Genomic DNA, 24958 nt, shown 5'->3' on the forward strand with positions numbered 1-24958 from the left:
AAGTCACCCTTTATTTGCATGTGTACAGTACATGGACTCTGACCAGCTGGACCAGAGCCAGGGCCTAGAATGAGGAGACTCTCTGAATCTCCTGTTTTTTTTCCCCTTCTTCCTTTCCCACAATCCCACTGCACCCAAAGGGGGCCCAGCAGCAGTTCTTAGATGTCCCCAAATCACCAGTGGCTGTGTATGTATGTCACAAGATCTTCTAAAGGTAAATTAGATATTTGCTACAAAAGAGCGATAGTTAAGCATATTATTAACAGAGGAGTGACTCTTCCTTGCTGAGAAGCCACATTTGGTAGCTTTACTTTGTGTTCAGACTGTTCAATTGGATCTGATTTGTTGTGACCAACCTGAAATGCTAACGTAATTATTCTCTCAGGGCCCTTGTGGGGTTGTCAAACAATTTTTTTTGTTGTTTTGCTTCAAATACAATTGCTTGACTTAAATGTGTCGATGAATTAACCCCGTGGCGAGGGATTGCCGCGTTGTAAGTGGTGGACCCTGACTATAGGGGCGTGCTCTGCAGATTGGAGGCGGGATTGTAATTGACGCGAGGTTTTAGTGATCACTGTTACTGACTTTTTGTCATTTTAGTGCCTTCAGAGAATAGCGAATGTGAACTGGTACTTTTAAATTCCCGGTAGTTTAACAGACACGTTTTGTTCGTTAGGAATGGCAACTAACCAACAGCAGGAGAGACCGAGGGAAAGTGGTACTGTTGTATTTATTTTCTACTTGTAATCACAATAATAGTAACTTTACAAATGCACTGTTGCAGATATTTATCGTTTGTTGAGTTATTGTAAATCGAGGACATGTGAACATAAGTTTTCTAAATCAGAGCTGGAAAGGGCCTGTTCCCCAGATCACTAATATTTACTCGTTGAATTGAATCCAGCATTTCAAATGGAAGCAGTTGTTAAATATTGAGTGGTGAAGGACGGTACTCTCTTTGCAGTGTAATCTTATTAAAATTCAAGCCCCACTCTTTTGTAATTAGGGTGTGGCTTGTCTTCCCCGCCTGTTTTACCTTGTTGTCACGTCCGCGTCGATGAAAGATGTAGCACTTGATTTGTACTGTTATTCCAATCCAGGGGAGTGGGAGCAGAGTGGCCGCCGTGATCACAAGATAGTGATATAGAGATGGCAGCCACTTAGTTAAAGAGCTCCTTTTTTTTTGATCGGAGATGATTGTAGTAGAGGTTTATGAGAATGAAGTGATTCCTCTTAGGAGGATAAATGGGAGAAGTTGGGAATGCTCCTCTTGGAGGGGGAAATAGTGGCCACAGTGAACAAAGAGAAACTGTTTCCCACTGGTGGACAGATCAGGAATCAGATTTAAAGTAGTTGCTTCTTTCACCAATGGTAACATGAGGAAGAGGACAGTTAAGAGAGCCGTAACGTGTGGAGATAGATGCTTGTCTGAAGAAAGCGGGAACGCAGAGCACCACTAGGTGGCCTGCTCTTGTGATGAGTAGGTGTTACTGATAGGATCGGCTGAATGGTCTCCCTCCGTGCTGTGTAACCGTTTTGTGATTCAAAGTTTGTGCGAAGATTTGTAGCTCGGGTGCTCGTTGTTGTGGTTCTGTTCGCCGAGCTGGAAGATTTTGTGCAAACATTTCCTCAGTGCATGGGAGCCTCCTGTGAAGCGCTTCTGTGGTGTTTTCTCCGGCATTTATAGTGGCCTGTCCCTGCCGCTTCCGGTTGTCAGTTTCAGCTGTCTGCTGTAGTGGCCTGTATATTGGGTCCAGGTCTATGTGCTTATTGATTTGAATCAGTGGATGAGTGCCATGTCTTTTAGGAATTCCCTGGCTGTTCTCGGTTTGGCTTGTCCTATAATAGTAGTGTTGTCCCAGTCGAATTCATGTTGCTTGTCATGGGAATTCGACTGAGACAACACTACTATTATAGGACAAGCCAAACAGAGAACAGCCAGGGAATTCCTAGAGGCATGGCACTCATCCACTGATTCAAATCAATAAGCACATCGACCTGGACCCAATATACCGACCACTGCAGCGGACAGCTGGAACTGACAGCCGGAAGCGGCAGATTCAAAGCACTATAAATGCTGGAGGAAAGATCACAGAAGCGCTTCACAGGAGGCTCCCAAGCACTGAGGATGTCACCTAGACAGGGGACGAAAAGTCTGCAACACACATTCCCAGCTCGGTGAACAGAACCACAACAACGTTTTGCGATTTGTTATCGAGATCGCTACTCGAGTGCCTTTTTCCAAGCTGGAGTAAAATTGAAGGCAAGGAGCTGTATGCGATTCTCCACTTTCTAGGCTTAATTCCTATCGCTCAGGCCTTGGTATTTGCTTCTGTGTTACGAATCTAGCAATGGGCAAAAGTCAGACTATTGGAGTTTGGGTTTGTTTTTGTAATGAAGACTGGAGAACTGAACACTAGGTAAGGTGGGTCTGAATGGAGCTCTATGTGGGTGGATCCTGGCATTCTCTTGGCTATATATTTTACTGCTTGTACTGTATTTCAGCATCCCATTGTCTTTGCCAATTGCTGTGCATGTTGTGTATTCCCAAGGCTTCTTGCAGGTTCCCCTTTTTTGTTTCCACACATTAGCGGAAAAAATTGCAAACGCTTGAACACATTCTAAATCCCAATCTGAGTTCTCTCCTTCTACTGACCCGAGTCATTAACTATCAGTGCTGACTTGGGCTTTGACGTTGTTTCCACGTTGCTGCTTTTAAAAACATAATTGGTGTCCTTGGGTATTTTGAGAATGAAGATAGGCTCCGTGACATTTAATGAGCAACACTGTCCGAAACAAACACAAAAACAAAGGGTTTTGCTTCGACTTGGTGCACATGGAATAAAAGGGACAACAACAACTGGCTGAATGATATTAAACAGAGTAACAGTGAATGGTTCATTTTCAGAATGAAGGCGGGGATATATTGAGACCCTTGTTCTTCCTAATGTATATGAATAATGCAGACTTGAGTAGGACACAAATTCAAAATTTCATATACACAACTTAAATGTGAACTGAGGGGCATGTTGATGGGCTTTTATTTTTGAGGATAGAAGCAAACGGGTTTCACGTGAAGTTTAGTACAGACCTGTGCAATGAATGTCTTCCTTTTCTTCCAAAAATCAACATAAAATAGCAAGTGCAGGGTATAGAATCAAAGGAACCTGGGGCTATATGTGCACAATCACTGGGGGTGGGACAGGTTGAGAAGGTGGTGAATGAAGCACATATGCTGAGTTCTATAGGCAGAGACAGTCTTAACTGAGCAAGAAAGTGATGTAAAATGCTGGCTTGGTCTCAATGGGTTCAGCATTCCATTATGGACCCTTGGGTAAGGTATCACACGTTGCAGATTCTGCTCATTTCGACTTTGTAGTTGAACAGCAAATCTTATGACACACACAGGAAGTTTTCATTCTCCTGCACAGCCCTTTACTCACTGAGCCAGGTGCTTCCCCACCCCCACCCCTCACGCACACTGAAGATTTCTCTGACCAGACAGAAATTGAGCACTTGTTGGAGGGTCTGGTCCAGGCCATCCAAGAAGTTTAAGGGGCTTCCTGAGAATATCAAAATCCTCCTCCTCAATCTGGGCAGTTTGGAATATAGGTCACCATTTCTGGCCTGCACAAAAGAACCTGAATCCAGTGCAGGAAGAGAACAAACACTCTTCTCCACCTCAATATTGCAAGTGGCACCATTCACTCACAGCAAGCTGTCATTCCTGTGGCATAGCTCATTGACAGAGATATGGCATCGTTACAGAAAGTGATCACATGCATGATGTATACTGGCTGACATCTATCTCCATATTCTATACAGTCAACATTCTGCCAGGTCGACATAAGGTCTCATGGCTTGGTCTGCCTATGTCTGCTGACACACCCATTACAATTGCACTTGCTTAACCCTTTTATTTTCCACTTTACAGAACAGTGATATTTTGATGGACCTCCAGCCCCAACCATTTATGAAGCAATGTAAATGGGACATTTGATCAGAGTCTCCTCTCAAATACAAGTGTCATAAAGTATATCACCATAAGAACTAATCAGGTAACATATTTACATGAAGACCAACATAGGCTGACTTCATGCCTGTAAATATGTAACTATCCTACCGATAAGATACAGAAGTCAAGTTGAATTTTAGTCTCTTCCCCCCCCCTTAATTCAGCATCTGTTGAAACATTAGTGTTCTCTTGTTTGCTGTATTATTTAATGCTTTAACCCCACAAGAACAGTAGTAATGGTCAATAAGTAGCCCCAGGCCTGGTTTACTCTTCCCTCTGCACCCATGGGTACCAGCACTCCAGCCAGGTGGCCATTCATTACGACCATTGACAGGCTATTTGACAACAAACTCCCATCTTCTCTGCCCTATGGAGCTCCTGTCACTTTGACAGTTGCAGAGTGTCACCTAGAGAAATTGTTGAGTATCAAATTGAAATTGCTCCTCGTGACCCATGTTGCTGGCACCAGTATATTAACAATTACAAACCTATTGTCCATCCAGCAGAGAAAGCAATGCCATAGGTCAATGACACTCTCAAGGACTGCTACTGACCATGGTTCTGTTGCATCCCTTTGCAAATGACGTACCTCTGTACTCTGCCATTAGCAAGATGTTGAGCGTACAGCAACAGGAAGGGGAATGCACTACCTGAGGTTTGTGGTAGAGGCAGATGCAATTGAGGTTTTCCAAAAAGAAATAGATTTGTTATCTGAAGAGAATTGTGGTGCTGAGAAAAGGCAGAATAATGGAATTGGGCCAATGGAGTTGCAGTAAGTCAGTATAGACATGATGGACCGAATGACCACCTCCCTGTTTTCTAGCAATTCTGTAATTTGTGCTATGAAATCTTTATGGAGGGACAGGATGAAAATGACAAGTAAGAAAATCTTTGTGATCACTGTATAAGTTCCTATTAATTTGTGATCTGGATGTTGCTGGTAAGGGCAATGTTTATTGGCCATCCCTAATTGACATTTAATAACTGCTCTCTTGAAATGGCTTGGAGTTAAGAGCAATAAAAAGCTTCTGCTTTATCCTGTGCAAGATTTGTGGACATGCCTTGCTTTTTAAATAAACAACAAAGGGATAAATGCATGCCAAAGATCTTTAAAATATAGCTATAAAATGCTGCAAGTCTGTGGAGACACAGAATGTGCCAACATTCCAGCTGGGTGACCTTTCATCGGATCTGTCAAAAGATGGAAAGGTCACGGGATTTAAGTACAAGAGGGAGGGGATGGAAGACGCACAAGGATAGACTGTGATAAGATGGAGGGTAGGAGAGATTAAATGACAAAAGGGTTCATGGTGCAAGTCTGGAAGCCTTAATGAAACAAATAAATAGTCAAAAAATGGATTTTGAGAGCCAAAGTGGAAAAAAAAGTGTAGCTGTCATGCAAAACACAAAATGGGGACAGTTTTTTTTTCTCAAAGGGAAATAGGTGTTTTAAAGAGTGAAGGAAATGTTGTGTTTCTTGTCATTGATTTATATTTGCATTTTCATAGACCCTTTGTTTTGGTGTTACTGGACAAGGCAGGTCAGCAAGTCTCTTCATTCTTGTCCCTGCAAAGTCAAGTCTCTCCCTTGGCTTTGTCTGTTACTGCAGCTGTCATTATGAAGGTGAGATTGGGGGAGCAGTCACTAAAAATGGATTTATGGATCCAGGTGTCATTTTGAATTCTCAGAATATACTTGGTACTCAATGGAGCAACCTTTGCCCGAGCTCCCAAGTGCAATAGGTTTGAAATTGTTAATGTTATGAAGTCAGCAATTTCAATTTGGTGCTCAGCGATTTTCTCTAGGTGACACCCTGCAACTGTCAAAGTGATAGGAGCTTCATAGGGCAGAGAAGATGGGAGTTTGTTGGTGGGCTATTCAACAATGGTCATAACGAATGGCCACCAGGCTGGAGTGCTGTTGGGAGCCTGGCACCCATGAATGAGAAGGGAAGACTAAACCAGGCCTGGGGCTACTTATTGACCCTTACTACTGTTCTTGTGGGACTAAGCATTAAGGTTGGAGATGCAATAATGCAGCAAACAAGAGAACACTAATGTGTTTCAGGAGATGTTGAATAAATGGGGAAAAAAATCGACTTGACTGCTGTATCTTATCGGTAGGATAGTTACATATTTACAGGCATGACGTCAGCCTATGTTGGTCTTCATGTAAATATGTTACCTGATTTGTTCTTATGGTGATATACTTTTATGGCACTTGCGGTATTTGTGTGAGGACTTTGATCAATGTCCCATTTAAGTTGCTAATAGTTGGGGGGCTGAAGGTCCATCAAAATATCACCTTGTCCTGGAAAATAGAAAATGAAGGATTAAGCAAGTGTGATTGTAATGGGTCCTGGACCTGGTAGAACATTGACTGTATAGAATATTGAAGTAGCTATCAGCCAGTATACATCATGCATGTGGTGCTAAGGTGCAGGTGATCATTTTCTGACAGATGTGGCACTGTTACATTGAGCTATGCCACAGGAGTGACAGTTTGAGTGGATGGTGCCACTTGCAATTTTGAGGTGGAGAGGAGTGTTTATTCTCTTCCTGCACCGGATTCAGGTTCTTCTGTGCAGGCCAGAGGTAGTGAACTGCACTCTGACCTCATTCCACACTGCCCAGATCGAGTGGGAGGATTTTGGTATTCTCAGGAAGACAAGCCCCTTAAACCTCATGGATGGCCTGGACTGGACCCTCTAACAAGTGCTCAATTTCTGTCTCATCAGAGAAATCTTCAGTGTGTGGGGGTGGGGGCACCTAATCCAGTGATACACAGGCTCATGGTGGGTAAAAGGCTGTGCAGGTGGCCTTTAAATATGGCACCTGATTGTTCAGCCCAAGGAGGTGCTGGGGAGTGGGGGAAGAATGAGAACTTCTTACACCTCTTTCTCCTTTTCTCATCCCTCATTGTGCGAGAGCAGATGGACGTGGGATATCTGTGAAAATATTATTGAAGTGAAAGGGTCATTTGAGAGAGCATGTACTGGGCGTTAATGGTCATTGTGGGTGTAAAGTACAAAAGAAACACTATTCTGATAACCTACTATTTCAGCCTTCGCTGGCATATTGTGTCCAGTTCTGGGCACCACACTTTAGGAAGGATGTGAAGGCATCAGAAGGGTGTAGATAAGATTCCAGCCAATGGTTCCAGGGATTAGGTGCTACAGTTACGTGGTTAGATTGGAGATGCTTTGGCTGTTCTCCTTGGAGAAAAGGCTGAGAGGAGAGTTTTGTAGTGCCTTCAAAATCATGAAGGCTTTGGATGGAGTAAAAGTAGGGAGAAGCTGGTGCCACTGGTGGGTCGGGTCAACAAAGAGAGCATCGATTTACAGTTTTGTTTATTTTTTTGGCAAAAAGCAATGGTGACATGAAAATTTTATTTTATCGCAAGTTGTTCAGGTCAGGAGCCCACTACCCAAGTGCAGTGGAAGTAGACTCTGTTGGATTGCTACAATAATTTTGCAAGGGTCCAGGCTATAAGATTAAGGGGAGAAAAGTGTTGCATTTGTCAAATTATGGATGTGCTGGCTCAATACCAGATCAGATGGCCTCCCATGTGTAAGCTAAATCCGGATACCGCAATTCCCTCTGGCACAGCATGGTGGGTTTGCAGCAATTCCGGGGTAGCATGGTGGCTCAGATGATTAGCATTGCTGCCTCCGTGCCAGGGACCCTCTGGTGATTTTGCTTGCGTGGAGTTTGCACATTCTCCCCATGTCTGCGTGGGTTCCCTCCAGGTGCTCTAGTTTCCTCCCACAGTCCAAAGATGTGCAGGTTAGGTAGATTAGCCATTGGAAGGGCAGGGTGGTGGTGGTGGTGGTGGTGTGTGGGGTGGGGGGGGGGAGAAGAAAGAGGTGGTCTGGGTGGGATACTCTTCATAGTGTTGTGGACTCGATGAGCTGAATGGCCTATTTCCACACCGTAGGGATTTTAAGAATTCTATGACCAGTCTGCTCATCACCACCTTCTCAAAGGCTGTTTGGGATGGGTAATCATTGCTGGCCTAGTCAGTAATGCCCACATTCTGTGAACAAATTTTCTTGCAGGATTTTTTTCTATTCCCCTCCTTTCTTTCTCAACCTCTTTCCCTGTCTCCTCCTTTTTTGATTTTTGCCCTCTGATTTCTTTTTGTTTGTTATCCCTCTGTTTCTTTCTCCTTTCATAGCTCACCATTTCTTTTCAAGTGTAACGCATCAGTTGTGTATATGTCCAAACGCCCCATTGGCCTTCCTCCAACCTTATCCATTTCTACTCTGAAACCTGTGGCATCACAAAAAAATGGTCTGAAGGGTAATAGTTTAAAATGCAATGTGCAGACCTCTCACAACTTGGCGCCTTCTATTTTCCTTGTCCTGTGATCAAAGTGTTTCTTGGATTGTCTTCTCTCTCGTTCTCTTTGTTTTAGAGTTCAGTGGACTATCGAGGAAACATCCCAATACTGTTGATAGTGTTTTACTGGATGGACCCTTGACTGACCCTGAAGCAGGCGAACAATTTGTACAAGATGCATTTCAGATCATTTTGGAGGAGGCCATCAAGAAGGGGACAAATGTCAATGAGAAGGTAAGAACAATCTCAATTAATCATCGCACATTCAGCAAGTAGATATCAAGTCATTTGCACGCTGGCCATTTCCATGCAGTTGTTGTCTTGTTGGTGGCGTGATACATCTAGGATTGAGAATCCCATGTGATTCTCCAGGCAAAGGGAAGAGTTTTGAGGTTGCTTGCCACTTAGTCCAGAGTTTTTTTTTTTAAAATTGAGGCATCTTCCTCATGAAGATTGGAAATGAGGCTAAAGGAGCCTGTCTACTCTTGACTATGTCAAACACAAGTACTCCTGAATGTCAACCTAGTTTTTTTAATAAAAAAAACTATCCTTTTTCTGGGTTGTGGGTGTTGCTCTCAAGACAGGCGTTCGTTGTCCATTCCTAATTTTCCTTGAACTGAATGAATTGGCCTCTCAATCCATGTGGCAGTTGAGTCAACCGCATGGCTGTGGGTCTAGAGTCACACATGGGCCAGACCAGGTAAAGAGGGCAGATTTTCTTTGCATATTTTATGAAGCAGATGGGTCTTCACTACCTTTGGTCATTTGCTCATGGTCACCGTCATTTGAGACAAACTTTCCGATTTTATTCCTTGAATTTGAGTTTGACCAGCTGCATGAGGGTGAATTCCACTAATGTCCCCAGAACATTAGTATGGACCTCTGGATTACTTGTCCATTATGGCAATATGAAACAGTCTCTGCTCACTTGTGTTGCCTGAACTGGTGATAAGGAAGAGTCCTATCTGTTTTTAAAATTCTTCCATTAGTGGGCTCTTTGCAGTGCTGTCATTTATTTTCCCTGTCCTTAATAGTCTTTGGGAAAATGGAGGTGAATCATTACCATAAACTCTTCTACTGTGTAGTTGTAGGGGCACCCACAATGCAGTGAGGGAGGGAGTTTCAGGACTTTGAAACAATGATACTGGTTGTAGTCTTGGGTTTTGAAGGTGCTGTCTGAGGAGTCTTGTAGATGGTGCCCACTGCTGCATCTGTGGTGGAGGGAATGAAAGTTGAAGCTGGTGAATGTGGTGCAAGTCAAGCAGGCCATTTTGTTCTGGATAGTGTCAAGCTGCTTGTGTTGTCAGAGCTGTACCCATCTGAGCAATTGAGTATTCCATCACACTCCTGACTTACGCCTTGTAGATGGTGAACAGGCTTTGGGGAGTCAGATGAGTTACTTACTGCAGGATTCCTAATACGGCGAGTGCAGTTCAGTTTCTAATCCATTGTAAATCCCAAGGAATGCTGATCGTAGGGGATTCGGTGAAGTGATACCCCAGAGACTGGGTCATTCTGATATTTCATGTGTTGATGCTACTTTGCAAACAATAAAATTGCACTTAAGATTAAACGCCCCTTTCTCAGTGAAGGGTCAACTATACCTCTACTCCTAATAATGCCTGGGACCTTGACCCGATGGGCCGAGGAGTGGCAAATGAAGCTTCGTTTAATGTGAGATGTTGTGTTTTAGTCTGGCAAACCAGGGCAGGACTTGATACCGTTAATGGTAGGGTCCTGGGGTGTGTGGCTGAACAAAGAGACCTCGGTGCACATTCCTTGAAAGTGGAGTCATAGGTTGACAGTGGTGAAGAAGGTATTTGTTTTGCAGTGCATGAGTATAGCAGTCGGGTTGTCATGTTGTCACTGTATAGGACAATGGTGAGGCCATTTCTTTTGGAATACTGCATTCAATTCTAGTCTCTAAACTTGAAATGGTTCAAAAAGATTTACAAGAATGTTGCTCTGGTTGGAGGGTTTGAGATATTGGGAAAGGCTGAGTGGGTTGAGGCGGTTTTCCCTGGAGTGTCGGAGACTGAGTGGTGGCCTTATACAAAATCACAAGGGGTATGGATAGTGTAAATAGACCAGGTCTTTTCCCTGGGGTCGGGGAGTCCAGAATGAGAGGGCATAGGTTTAGGGTGAGGGGAGAAAGATATAAAAGGGACTTAAGGGGCAACTTTTTCAGAGGGTGGTGCGTGTGTGGAATGAGCTGCCAGAGGAAGTGGTGGAGGCTGGTACAATTGCAGCATTTTAAAAGGCATTTGGATGGGTATATGAATAGGAAGGGTTTGGAGGGATATGGGCCGGGTGCTGGCAAATGGGACTAGATCAGTTTTGCTCAGCATGGATAAGTTGGACCGAAGGGTCTCTTTTTATTTTTTATTTTTCTTATTCTTTGCTATACATCTCCATAAAGCATGTGTTGAAGGAATGATGTCATAACATCTGCTAACATGGGACTGAGACCTGATGAAAGAAGGTACTTCCCAAACCATGCTCTACCATGTTTTTATAACTAGTTTAATTGGCAACTGTTCCTCCAGTCTGATGTTAATTCATCTCGTCGAGTTGTGCCTGCTCTCACTGCAGGACCTGTACCCACTAGTCCTGTCTCCCAAATGTTACAAGAGACAGACCTGTATGCAGCTTTTGTTTGAAGTCTTGACTAGTGCTGGAATTTTTTTGCATGTGACTCAGGAAACACATGGTAGTGCATCCTGAGTGTGGTTTGCATGTATTTGGAAAGGCAAGGACTGATTAGGGACAGTCAGCATGGCTTTGTGCATGGGGAATCCTGTCTCGTGAACTTGAGTTTTTTTTTTTGAAGAAGTAACAAAGAAGCTTGAGGGCAGAGTGGTGGATGTGATCTATGTGGACTTCAGTCAGGCGTTTGACAAGTTCTTCATGGTAGACTGGTTAGCAAGGTTAGATCACATGGAATACAGAACTGGCTCAAAGGTAGAAGTGATGTGGATATGCTGGTGTTGGACTGGGGTGGATAAAGTTTAAAAATCTCAACACAATGTTATTGTCCAACAGGTTTAAAATAAACATGTTGGACTATAACCTGGTGTTGAGATTTTTTTTTTTTAAAACTTGGGAGAGTGGTGGTGGAAGATTACTTTTGAGACTGGAGGCCTGTGACCAGTGGTGTGCTACAAGGATTGGTGCTGAGTCCACTGCTTTTTGTCACTTTTTTTATATAAATGATTTGGATGTGAGCATAAGAGATATGGTTAATAAGTTTGTAGATGACACCAAAATTTGGAGGTGTAGTGGACAGCAAAGAAGATTACCTCAGAGTACAATGGGACCTTGATCAGGTGGGCCAAGGAGTGGCAGAGTTAATTGAGATAAATGAGGTGCTGCATCTTGGGAAAGCAAATCTTAGCAGGACTTATATACTTTTAATGGTAAGGTCCTTGGGAATGTTGCTGGAAAAAAAGAGACCTTGAAGTGCAGGTTCATAGCTCCTTGAAAGTGGAGTTGCCGGTAGATAGGATAGTGAAGAAGGTGTTTGGTATGCTTTCCTTTTTTATTGGTCAGAGTATTGAGTATAGGAGTTGGGAGGTCATGTGGCTGTACAGGACTTTGGTTAGGCCACTTTTAGATTATTGTGTGCAATTCTGGCCTCTTTCCTATGAAAGATGTTGTGAAACGTGGCAACTTTTTCACGGAGGGTGGTACGTGTATGGAATGAGCTGCCAGAGGAAGTGGTGGGGGCTGGTACAATTGCAACATTTAAAAGGCATTTGGATGGGTATATGAATAGGAAGGGTTTGGAGGGATATGGGCCAGGTGCTGGCAGGTGGAACTAGATTGGGTTGGGATATCTGATTGGCATGGATGAGTTGGACAGAAGGGTCTGTTTCTCTGCTGTACATCTGACTCATGAGTACCCTCTCAAATGGCCCAGCAAGTCTGTCTGTTCAAGTGCAATTCTGATTGGGTGATAAATGTTGGTCTGTGCAACAAAACCCAGAAGCCTTGAAAGGATTCCTTCAAGCATGTTACTTACCTCTTGCAATGTGGTAACCTCTGTTCCTACTTATTTTGGCTGTAGGTATGCGAATGGAAGGGACCAGATGAGCTACAGGATCTTCTTGACCTTGACTTAGTTGATGCTGGTGAACCCCCTGAGAAACTCCTGGAGCGGTGCCAAGACATCATCCGATATAGTGTCAAAACTGGTCAGTGACATCATCTGTTGTCATTTCTTGGGGTTTAAAGTGTCCTGTATTTTATTGTGCATGTCAAAAGGCAGGTGGAGCATTTTGGTTTTTTAACTCAGCTGTACGTTTTCAAAGTTTGTTTCAAATTCGTAAAATCACTGTCAAATATCATATGTCCCTGCACCATCGTATTTCCTTTTTTTGGTCTCTAACTAGTCTTACTCTTTTTTAAACTGAAGTCCTACTGTTTTTATATGCCTTTTGAAGATTTTGCAATTTTCCCTTTTTATGCTCGTTGCTGTCTTTTCTTACCATCCCTCTTTTTTTTTTTTGCTTTTTTCTACCTTTTTTCCCCTGAACAATTTTGTACAAAGGAATATTTAACGCCCTGTCTTCCCCTTGATTCGGTCAGGACACACACTGCTACAACGTCATAATTCCACACACTGCAATCTGGGTTTGTAACTCCCCAACCTCATTTAGTATATTTTGTGCATTTACAAATATGCATGTTAACTCTTTTTAGTACTTTCTTTCCTTTGCCCTATTCTAATCTAACCTATTATCTGACTCTTTCTCGGCTGGTGCCAGCTGTATCCTTGCATTTTGAGTCCTGCTGTTCACCCCCAACATACACTCGTGGTTTCCACTTCACGCCAAGTTAGTTTAAACCTCTCCCCATCGGCACTAGCCAAATGCCCCAACAACAGCCTCAGTCCTAGCTCTGTTTGGGTACAACGTAGATGGCTTCTACAAGTGCCATCTTCCCCAGAGCCATGGCCAGTATTCCAGGAATTTAAAGCCCTCTGTTCTGCACCCTCTTTCCAGCCATGCGTTCACCTGCCTTATCTTGCTATTTCTGTACTCGTGCGCGGCACAGGGAGCAACCTGGAGATTACTACTTTTTTGTTCTGCTTGCTAACTTTCGACTTGGTTCCCTAACTTCTGATTTTCAGGACTTTTTTTTTTTTCTTTTTTTTTCCCCCTCCCACCCAAGTCATTCCTCCCAATGTGGACCACAACTCCTGGCTGTTCACCTTGCCCCAGCTTAGATGACATGGTGTTTATTGTGGTTGTGCCATCAAGATGTCTGATTTGGTATTACTAAGTAAATTGATGTTATGGACTAGGCCAGACCACTCAAAACATTCTTAAGCAAGCAGCCCAGACCTCATAACTTTGCAATTTGTTTTGGTAAGTGTATAGTGAAAATTACCCAGTGTAAGCTAGCTAGGTTGACTAATAGATTTTAAAACAAAAAATTTATTCACAAAATTACACAATGAAACCAAACAGAGTAAAGAACCCCTACAGAACTCAGTCTATCTAAACTAGACTTCATTATACTGTTCCGAATATACACAACAGTCCCAATAAGCAAATCCCCTTTAAAACACAGTACAAAATAGGTCAGATACTTACAGGCTGAAAGTAGAAGTGCTGAAGAGTTTCCACACCACTCACTGTTGAACTGCCAACCAGTTCTGGACTGCACTAAAGTGCTCAGCTAGAGAGCTGACCACTTCCCTTTCATTATACAGGTCTCCCCTCTAGTTGGCAAATCCACGTATTGAGTCGGGAATCCTTCCTGGACGCACCTGACAAAATTTGCTCGCTCCCTCCAAACTATTGGCACTAAGGAGGTTCCAATCAATATTAGGGAAGTTGGAACATCGAAATCCCTGAACAGGCAACAAAGGAGGCTAGTACAATTGCAACATTTAAAAGGCATCTCCCATGGGTAAATGAATGGGAAGGATTTGGAGGGATATGGGCCAGGTGCTGGCAGGTGAGACTAGATTGGTCAGCATGGACAGTTGGGCCGAAGGGTCTGTTTCCGTGCTATGCTTCTCTATATCACTTTGCACACATGTCTGCATTAAATTTCATTTTTGTCATCAGTCTGTTTTGTCAGCCTGTCTATTTTCTTGAAGTTTGTTGTTCTCATTATTTAGTATGATTCCAAGTTCTGTCCTCAGCAGACATTGAAATTCTGCCTTGTATACACAAGGCCAGGTTGTTAATGAGAGCGTTGCTACTAGCATTGGCCTGACTGGCCTGTGATCTGCAAATTGATCTCCTTGCTTTTTGTTTGAAATTGGGCTCAAACACTGACAATCCTCCAGTAGTGCTCAGCTAGAGAGCTGACCACTTCCCTTTCATTATACAGGTCTCCCCTCTAGTTGGCAAATCCACGTATTGAGTCGGGAATTGCTTTTTGTTTGAAATTGGGCTCAAACACTGACAATCCTCCAGTCCTCTGACACTATTGTTTTTTTTAACCAAGTATGGTCAGAGGTTTGTGGCCACAACCTTGCCAACTTTGCTTCCCTTGGTGACCTAGGATGCATCCCATCCAGATCTTTTCATGGAGGACTGCTAACCTTTTCTGTTCATCCTCTTCGGATATGATGGCGTTATTGTACAAGCTCCATCTCACTGGGCGAGGCTGAGAGTTGTGGGGCTTAGGAAGGGTCGGCCTCTGCTAAATAGATATATGAACTCCCTTCCTTGTTGAGAGCACTTGCCTTGTGGTTAGCGCCACACTTGCCTCAGTTTGTTGCAATGTTGATCGTGTCAGAGCAACCCTTGAAGATTTTGAGGAGAATGGAAAACATCAGACTCTGGCATCTGTTTGAACACTTCCCTACCGGGATTGAGATCAAGTCTGACTCAGCCAGCATGTAGAACTTGGTGTCCAAGGTGAAAGATCCCTGTTCAGTCTGCTGTTAGTCAGGACTGCAACTCACTCGGTGAAGTGACTGAGTCTTTTTGATGTTGTAAAATATTCTGTAGTGCTTCACAGGAGCACTAGTGAACAAAGTTTGACACACAACCACGTTAAGAGATATTCAAACATGTCTGAAATCTTGGTCAAAGAGGTAAACTTTTAAGGAGCCTCTGAAGGGGGAGAGGGGGTTTTAGTGCTAGAAGCCTAGGCAGCTGAAGTGGACTGAAACTTGAGTTGAAGGGATTTCTTGACATTGTTTCTAAATAAACTGAGATGTATCTTTGTTTATTCCCTTCAGCTCATCCTCGATTTTACAACCAGCTGTTTGCAGGACTGGATCATCATTCCTTGGTTGGTCGTTATATAACAGAAACCCTGAATACAAGCCAGTGAGCAACATTTACTGATGGTCCAATCCAAGCACTTGCAGGGGTATTCTAAACAATGCCATTTGATTAGAAATTGGAGAACAAAGCCCCCCCTTTTTTTTTTTGGGGTTTCCTTTGACCCACCCCCTTGCCCTCCAGCTGAGGTGTCTCTAGGTTTGTGCCAATGTTAAGGTGCACGTTGGATTCTCTTTCTCTTCTATTGGGTTCATACAGATACAAGTCATACACCCCCATTTTCCTTTATATGGTGGTATTGTAGAATATTGTGTCAGCCGTGGCTCAGTTGCTAGCACTCTATCATTTCCACTGGGGGTAGTGGGCTGGAAATCATGCCTCTGCTATTCCTGAGGTTGCCACACAAGTTCAAGATTTTCTGCAAATATGCAGAATTCTCCAAGTTCCCTGTATTTTTAGACCCAGGATAACAGCATGGTCCAAGGTCCTGTACTTAATGAGAATGACTGCCTATTTATTTCAAATAAATAGATTGTAGCTATAAGTAAACAATTATGAACTATTCCACATAAGCTTTCTAACAGTTAAGTCTCTAGCCCGCTGTATAAAATTGTGCATTCTGATGACTTGTATGAAAGCAGGAGCATACAGCAACAAGTAAGGCAAAATAAACTGGTTTTCTGCAGGCTTTAGGTAATTTTCTTCTGAGACCTCCCATAGTCCGAAGGCTTCTGGCTATCATTCATATCCACAAGCTGTTCAGCTTCTTGGGAACCAATCACAATTGTTGATGGGCAGAAGCCTTTGCCACTGACAAATGGTTACTCTACAGCCTAATCAGTTGTCTGTTGCTGGCCTGATCTCATTTTGTATGCATCCCTTAATGCCAGTTATTTTTAACCCCCCCCCCCCCCCCACGAAGAAACAACAGTGTAAACAGCACTTACGTTACGTCTTAGTTTGCTTTTCAAAAGTGCAGCCATTCTTTCCACTGTCCTTTTCCCATTTCAGACCACAATCAAAAATACCAAAGAGAAAAAGTATTCCGAATTCTCTTCTGAAGCACAAAACTATGGGTACTAGGGTCGTCAGGGAAACCAGGGACTCCCACTTTACAAAAATCTGGGCTGACGCTTCAGTGTTACACTGAGGGAGTACTATTTTGAGAGAGCGCGCAGTGGAGCTATTCTAGCCAATATTCATCCCTGAACTAATATTACAAGAAACAGTTCGGTCATTATCGCATTGTCGTAAGAATTTGCTGAGTTTCCTGCCTTTACAATGGTGACCACACTTACAAAAGTATTCTACCGGCTGAAAGGTGACTTTCGTCTATGTATTTGTTTTGTATTTTATTTTATTTATTTTGTTAGTGGGCCTGCATTTATGCTCATCCCTGTTTGCCCAAAGGTCAGTTAAGAGTTAAACATTGTTGTGGATCTGGAGTTGTGTAGGCCAGATTGGGTCAGGAGGCAGATTTCCTACCCTAAAGGACATTCTGGGGCTGGAACGTGCTGCAGAAATGCAAGTCTATCTTTTTAAAATTTGATTTGTCATTATCTCTAAAGCACGTTCGAGGACTTGCAAACACTGACACATCTGGGTTGTAGTCATTTCTATTAAACAAATTAAATAAGATGGTTAAAACCTTCCATGAGAGAGAGGTCCCATTATTCTCCTGTCAAGGACTCCTTCAGGTATCCCAAGTGGTGCCTTGATTGTTTTTCCTCAGCAGGACTGTATGATTGTTCCCCAAAGTGTTCCAGTGCATTCTGCAAAATATGGCATTACATAGCAGCATACACTGCCCTACTTCTGTGTAGACGATTGACGTGCACTATTGTTAATGCTGAGGTTTTTGCTACCATTTGTTGTGCAGACCTTTTGTGGTGGCTTTATGACAATGCAGACATTCCACACGTGTCCATCTGGTTCTGTCATGGTCAAAAACCCATATAGGTACAATAGAACAGGAACTTTTATGTGGTTATCCATTTTAAAAGCATCCTGTGTGTATAATGTCTACACTTGTGCCCTCCTGGCACAGTATGGCCAAATGGCACCCTGAGGGCAAGTTTGCACTTTGTCCAGCAAAAACCCTCCTATAAGAGTTCTTGTTTATCCGGTCTCCATGCTCATGTTTCCCTCTTGAGAATTACGTGTTTGGAAATTGAACCTTTTCAATAGAAAGGGGCACACTGAGATCCTGTCTCCTTTTTAATGGCTTTCCACCCCAACTTACCCCACCACCACCACCTCTCCTCTGATCTACCCATTTGAGTTAATCTTCTGCATTCAGTTCTCCACTAATATAATTCCATGAATGTTTCAGTCTCCAATTCCCACTTCTGCACAGGAAGCCCTGAACTACCTGAAATGTTCAGTCATCCTTGTTTTAGATTTGAAGGGGCCTTGTTTGACATTTTCTGCTCTTGGTTGTGATGAATTATTGGTGTTAAGAAAAAGCAATATTGGGATCCCAGTAGGACAATTTCAGCACTGGGTTAGATGCAGGGTAATGCGCCCCTACTTTTTATTTTTAAACTGGAAGCAAAGCTCCCTGTCTATGGTCCCCATCAACATTCCCAGGAGAGGGACAGCATGGGGTTAGATATAGAGTAAAGCGCACTCCTACTATCCTGTCAACTTGCTCTGTTCCACCTTCAGAAAAACACTTTCCAGGCTGAATCTGAAGTTGGCCAATATGGGATGTTAATGGAAAACTGCAATGGGACTTTGTGCCTACTGGCAGTTTTCAATCCTAAAACGGAATATCAGTGAGTACTGAACCCAAATGTTTGGTTGAGGGTGCCTAGTATATTTTCTGCTATTGTTTGTGACCAACTGAGTATTATTTCAGTCAAATGGCCTGCATACTTGCTGTCTGGACTTGTAGATAAGGAATGGCCACTTGACTGAGGTGCTGCTGGTGCCTCAAGTCTTGCAAAGGTCTTCTGTCGAGGTTAATGTGGGCAGTTTTGGCATTTGCCTCCCTGACTGGGCTGTTAAGTAATATTAGTCTTGCAGTTTCGGATTTGGTACCAGCACTCTGTATTGATTGCGAAACAAAATGCTGGAAAATCTCAGCAGGTCTGGCTGCATCCGTGAAGAGAAAGGAGTGAACATTTCCAGTCCATCAAAGGGTCACTGGACCTGAAATATGAACTCTGATTTTCTCTCCACACATGCTGCCAGACCTGCTGAGATTTTCCAGCATTTTTGTTTCACAATCAGTCTGCACTTTTTTCTACTGGGTATAGATTGTTCTTTCTATCATGCTACCACTCTTCCCATCCTTTGTCTTGTGATGTTTTTTTCTTCTTCCCCACTCCCTCCTATACCATTGCCAGTCGTCTTCTCTCCTGCTTCTCTCTTGCCTTGCTGCCTTCATTCTTTCATTGGAATGTCTTACACTCATTTCATGCTTCTTTCTCTTCATTTTTTTTCCCCCTTCTTCCCCCACCCTGAAACACTCTCGCCCGCAGATACACCTATGAGATTGCACCAGTTTTTGTACTGATGGAGGAAGTGGTGTTGAAGAAGCTTCGTGCATTTGTTGGATGGGAGTGTGGCGATGGAATCTTTTGCCCAGGTTAGTGCCACAACTCGAGGAATTTGGCCTACAGTCAGATTGGGTGTCTTTTTAAATTTTAAATCCCAATTTTTCAATGTTTCTTCTCCCATGTGGATAACATGCCATCCTTGTCCAATGTTCTATGCAGCAAGCTGTGGAATATAGGAAGTAGGAGGAGGCGATTTGGCCCCTTTTTAAGTCTGCAGCACCATTTCACATGATGGCTGTCATCTACCTCACTGCCATTTTCCCACACTGTCCCCATCGGCCTGTGTATGCCTCAATATGTAAAAAATCTATCCATTTGTGTCTTGTGTGTTCTCTATGACTGAGCTCCCACAATCCTGAGGCAGGGGTTTCCAAAAATTCTGTACCTGCTGAGTGAAAAAGATTCTCCTTCTCCCTCCTTGGTGAAAGAATCCAAAATCAAATGGCCATTTTATATAAAATTTGCAGTTTGTTGTGAACGAGCAAAACCGTTCCAAAACGCTTGGTATGTCCAGAGTGTCCCTAAGACCAGAGTTTAGTAGAGATTTAGTGCAAGTGGAAAATAATTCTCCGACTCCTTCCACCCAATGACTTCAAATCTGTGTCCATTAGTCACTGACTTCCTAAAGAAATTTATGTTCTTCCTATCCAGACCCATTGTGATTTTAATATACCCTCCATAAGATCCCTCTGCCTCATCTGTTCCAAATGCATAAACCCCAGCCATTCCTGATGACTTCGAGTTCTCTGGTCCTGGTGACATTCTGAAATCTCCCTTTAACCTCTCGAGTGGATCAGGTCCTTCCTGTAATAGTAACTGGCCTACAATGACTTTCTCCCTTCCTCTTTTCTTGGTTGAATCCAGGAAATTTTAGCAAGCCATAACCAGTGCCTCTACAAATGAGAAGCTGGAGTAGGCCACCCAAACCTGCTCCACTAGTCAATAAGATCATGACTGATCTGATCAATCCATGTTCCTGCATACTTCCAATAACTTTTTTTTTCACTTTTTTTTTCCCCTCCCCTTCTTACCAAGAACCCATCCACCCCTGTCTTTCAAAATATTTGAAGATTCTCTTCCTCAGAAGCTGGTGGAAGTAGAGAGCGAAGTCTTCTGAGGACAAAATAATATTCTTATCCGTCTTAAATGGGCAATCCCTTTATTTTTAACCCTGTGATACCTGAGCTCTAGTTTCTCCCACAAGAGGAAATATCCTCTTCACTTTCACCCTCTCAAGACTCCTGAGGATAAGGTCCACTAGCTCTACAGCTTCCACCTTTTGTTGTGGGTTCCCTTGCTTTGTTTGCCCTCCCCTAGCTGCATTAGTTTCTGCTTCTCTGGATTGAATTCCAATGGCCACTTTTCTCTCCACCTTTCATTGATGTCTTCCTCCAGTTGATAGCTTTCTCCTTTGCTATTAACCATGCAGTCAATTTTTGTTGCATTCGGAAACACATCTACACATAATGATTAGAGATTTAAGTGGAGGTGATATGAAGAAGGACTAATTATCCTTTTGGTTCCTTTAGCTGAGCCTGCCTTGAATCTAACTTTCACTTGAATTGCTTGAGCTATTCACTTTCTGAACTGTCTGCCATGTATGCTCTTGTCAAAAACCTTAGTAAAATCCATACAGCTGACAGAAAACATGTGAACCTTATCAACCATCCTTGTTTTTGCCCTTTAAAATGTTAAGTTCAATTAGTCAGACACCACCTTTCCTCTGTCTCCAAATGATTTCTGCTGCCTGTAGTTTGCCATGACAGAATTTTTAGGTTGACTGGCCTATGATTCCTTCCTCCCTTGTGTTACAGTCCTCTCTGGCACTGTGCCCATGTTGGACAATGGTCAGTTACTTCCTCCCCCTCTTTTTAGCAGTCTGGGATACATTTTAAGTGTGGGACTAGAGGTTCATCCATGTTCAAAGATCCACAACTTTTTTTTTGATGCTTCCCACCTCACTATGCTATTTATTATTTCACACTTGCTGCTAACCAAGTCTGCTTTGTCCCCTCCATTGTGAACTTGGACTAGTCGTGAAGAGCCTTACTCACATCATCCACAAGTGTGTTTTGGTCCCTAATGGGCTCTACCATTGCCTTTAGTTCTCATCCTGAACTTTTGTTATACCTCACTGGGGCAGTGCACTGGAAGTTAAGCCTTGCCATTTCTGGAGTTGCCACTAAAGTTAAAGTTAATAGAAAATATTGTATGTACATCTATGAAAAGAAATGTGGGTATGGGCAGAGGAAAGACTGGGAAAGCAGTTCAGTGCTAGGTTTGCTGAAATGGTTCTTGCGCTGATTAGAACGCTACTTCTTTATCTTCCTTCTCCAATACTTCCTCTTGTTTGTATGAGGTACAGAGTAGCTACTTCCCACTTGTTAAAGATCTTTTGATGTACCAGTTAAAAGTTACAGCTTGCAGCAATTGGGAAGGGAAAAGAAATTGACAGTCTTCAGGCATGAGGATGGATTTCTTCTTAACAGTTCCTAAAACACAGCTCTATGGTTTATGGACCAGGCCAGACCACCTCAAAACATTTCAAGAAAGTAGCCCAGACCCTAACTTTGCTCATTGTTTTAAGCAGGTGTAACGCAGATATTACAGGAGGGATGCTGCTGGTCAAACCACTTAGTTTCAAACAATACAGAAATTTATTTACAAGATTACCAAATGAAATACCAACAAAAGAGAACAGAATATAGAATAACTTAATCTATCTGAAATCCGAATAGATTATCCCAACTTAATTATGCTGTTCCCAATACTTGTATCAATCCCCATAAACACCCCTTGGCCCAAAAGATAAGATCAAACACGGGGGAGGGAGGGGGAGGCGGAGATTGTGAGATTCAGCATGAACACTACCTTCCATGTAGCTGTTTCCTGGATCAGCAGCCTCAAACTGACTGCCTGCTTTGTGAACAGCCAAACTCCTGAAACCAAACCAAACCAGAGACAAGCTGAGCTGGGAGAACTGGCCACTTTCCTTTAGTTGTGCAAGTGTTTTTTTTTTTAAAAACTCGAGCCTTTTGTGTGAGGCAATATCTGTTAGTTATAATCAAACTGGCCCTAAAAACCATCCAAGCCAGACTTTTCGGAATCGCTGCTTTTATAACCTCTCTGGAGAGGGAAAAAACCCCAAGGACAGCATAACCTTGTTAAAGGAGCAGTATCATCACAACTCTCTTTAGAGTTTTGTAACAGTGATTAGAGAAATTGGTAACGGTGAATTTATTAACAATATTTTGGAATGATTCTTCTATCCACAGGAGGCTCCATGTCCAATATGTACGCTATGAATTTGGCCAGGTACAAGCTCTTCCCTGAAATTAAAAAATGTGGCCTATGGGAGATGCCGAGATTGGCCGTCTTCACCTCTGAAGAAGTGAGTTCTTTAGGGATTGACTTGTAGCTTGGTCTGTTTCTATGGCCTTTTTTAAAACAAAAAATGAAATGATTTTTGTCATTTAATTAGCCTCTGAAATAAATCTTTGTTTTCTCCTTAACATTCCTTCTTGCAGTCTGCAACCTAAACCTCTCCAGAACTTTAATACTGTTCCACCCCTGGAAAAAGCCTCACTCGCCTCCATCTTGAGTGCGTGATGTCTTTCTCACAATATTTTGTTTTGTCTATATCTCTCCTATCTTGCACTGTAAGCTGAGTAAGTCCCCTGAGCTGTACTATCAATATGATCTTGGCTGATCTACTACATTAACTTCACTTTGTCTCCCCTTCAAATTGTTACATGTCATGAGTGACCAATGATCTCAACCTTGAATATATTCTATAATGGAGCATTTACAATCCCAGGGGATAGACCAATCCAAAAATTCACAACCCTTTTGAGTGAAGATATTTGTCTTGATCTCAGTCCTCAGTGAGTGCCTTTTTCTCAATCCCCCTGTTCAGTGATGTTATTACAAATCTCTGGAGCAGGTGGAACTTCTTCCTCTGGCACCCTTGATGCATAGCTCCAGTAACAACCCAGTTTACATCTCTACTTTGGACTAGAGCTTCTTCAGCTCTCCTCAAATGTCATTCTGAGTTCCATTGTGGATCTGCTCCCTCCTGCTCTAAGCCTGCCCGATTCCAGCAATGAAGTGCATTCCTTTTGTGCTGGTAGCTGGCAAATTACAGCTTCTCATTGCTGAAGTGGTGATCAGTACCTGTCTCCCTGATAGCATCTCCTCCATTTTTGTCTGTGTCTGTGTCTCCTCCTACCGATCAAAGTTATGTGCTGTCCCTCATCGCAGCCAACTGTAAGTTTTCTATTGCACCCAATGGGTGTGACTGCCTTCTAAAACAACTGTCCAGATATGTCTTCCATTAACACCGTGCCTGATGTCCCACAGTATCTGCAAATTATATTCTAGCTCAGCAACTCTGAGCCCAAATTTCCTTGGCTACAGGCCTCCTCAGTAGATAGGCGGTCATGCTTTCCACAAATTTTGTGATGTTCCACTTATGGTACACCAACTGATGTCTATCAATTGATTTTTATTGATTAAATAGCTTTTAATTCAGTGAAGTATACCAAACGTTTTTTTACCAACACCTTTGAGTTGGTATGCTTGATAACCCAACACAAATTATATGCCTCAAATACCCTGAAGTGTTCTATATTGTTTTCTGTCCAATTATGATAGTGTTTTTAAAAATATTTACCTCAATGCAATCAAACTTGTTCAATCGAATGGCCACATGAAATATCGACAGGTTTGTCAATTTTTCCTCAAATACTGCAATCTACTGCGACATCCAAGTAGTCAGTTGAGGTGCAACTGAGAAGGCTCTCTGCTGGTAAGTATCTTATAACAATGCAATGCCTGAAAGCAAAAAGTATAACTGTATACCCTCTGCATTAAATTTATTTGTTTTTACATTGTTTATGTGGATCTTGTGATTATCTGGAATATTTGACCAATTGGCGCGCTCCTCGTCCCATATGTGCCAAATAATTTTACTGCAATATCCAGTTCACTTCCTAGATTAGAGATAAGCCCCCTTTAGCTGCTCCAAGTGTTTTGAATAGGAATACAAAGCAACCCCTCTCTCGCTTTGCATCAAATTCCTGACGTTTTTTCCCTTTTTACAAAACTCTTTTAATCAGTCCCTGTTCTTCTTCCTTCTGAATTTTTGAAGGATAGCCCTCCCTTCTTTTAGAATATCTTGGGCAAAGTGCCCTGCACCTCAGTGAACACTGCACAGCCTTCCTTCACCAAGGTTTGTTCTCTAATCAGCCTCTGATCTCCTCCAATGACCTTTTTTTTTGCCATTAATATTCCTTTTAGAAGACCTTTTTTGTTTTATGCCATCATGCTGAAAACTGCATAAAATAATGAACTGGTATGATTTCCTTCATTCCCAGTGCCATTATTCTGTGACTAAAGGAGCTGCATTCCAGGGTCTGGGTACAGACAATGTCTATTTGGTAAAAGCTGATCAACGGTGAGTCACTGGTGTGGTGTTAGCTTTTAAGTAACTATATCCCTCCTAAGGATCTAAACAAGAACTTGTACGTTTTACACAAAAATGTCTCAAAGCATTTCTCAGAAGTGCTATAGCTCTCGGAGAAAGAAAATATCAGGAGAAATGACTTGCAGCTTGGTCAAAGGGAAGCCATCTCCTTCCGGGATTGATTTCTCTTAGGATCTCTTTGTGGAGCTCCTTCCATATGTTTTAAAACCAAAATTTGGTGGTTGTCGTCGTCGTCCCTCCCTCCCTTCCTCCCCCGCCACAACCTTGGTGTTCTCCTGCACTGCTGTGCTATTCCCAACTTCTAC

General features: G+C 42.7%; 1 protein-coding gene across 1 annotated transcript in view; it reads left to right on the forward strand.

Annotated features, from left to right (window-relative positions):
- The first annotated feature begins 566 nt into the window (after positions 1–566).
- csad (cysteine sulfinic acid decarboxylase) overlaps positions 567–24958 on the forward strand; it is a 48326-nt gene continuing 23934 nt past the window's right edge. Inside the window, exons 1-7 of the mRNA XM_043682011.1 lie at positions 567–718; positions 8432–8589; positions 12422–12548; positions 15560–15650; positions 19091–19197; positions 22444–22559; positions 24544–24623. Coding sequence (XP_043537946.1) covers positions 679–718; positions 8432–8589; positions 12422–12548; positions 15560–15650; positions 19091–19197; positions 22444–22559; positions 24544–24623 — 719 coding nt within the window. The 5' untranslated portion in view covers positions 567–678. The remainder of the gene's footprint in view (positions 719–8431; positions 8590–12421; positions 12549–15559; positions 15651–19090; positions 19198–22443; positions 22560–24543; positions 24624–24958) is intronic.

The sequence above is a fragment of the Chiloscyllium plagiosum genome, chromosome 43 (assembly GCF_004010195.1).
Source record: "Chiloscyllium plagiosum isolate BGI_BamShark_2017 chromosome 43, ASM401019v2, whole genome shotgun sequence".
Lineage (NCBI taxonomy): Eukaryota > Metazoa > Chordata > Chondrichthyes > Orectolobiformes > Hemiscylliidae > Chiloscyllium > Chiloscyllium plagiosum.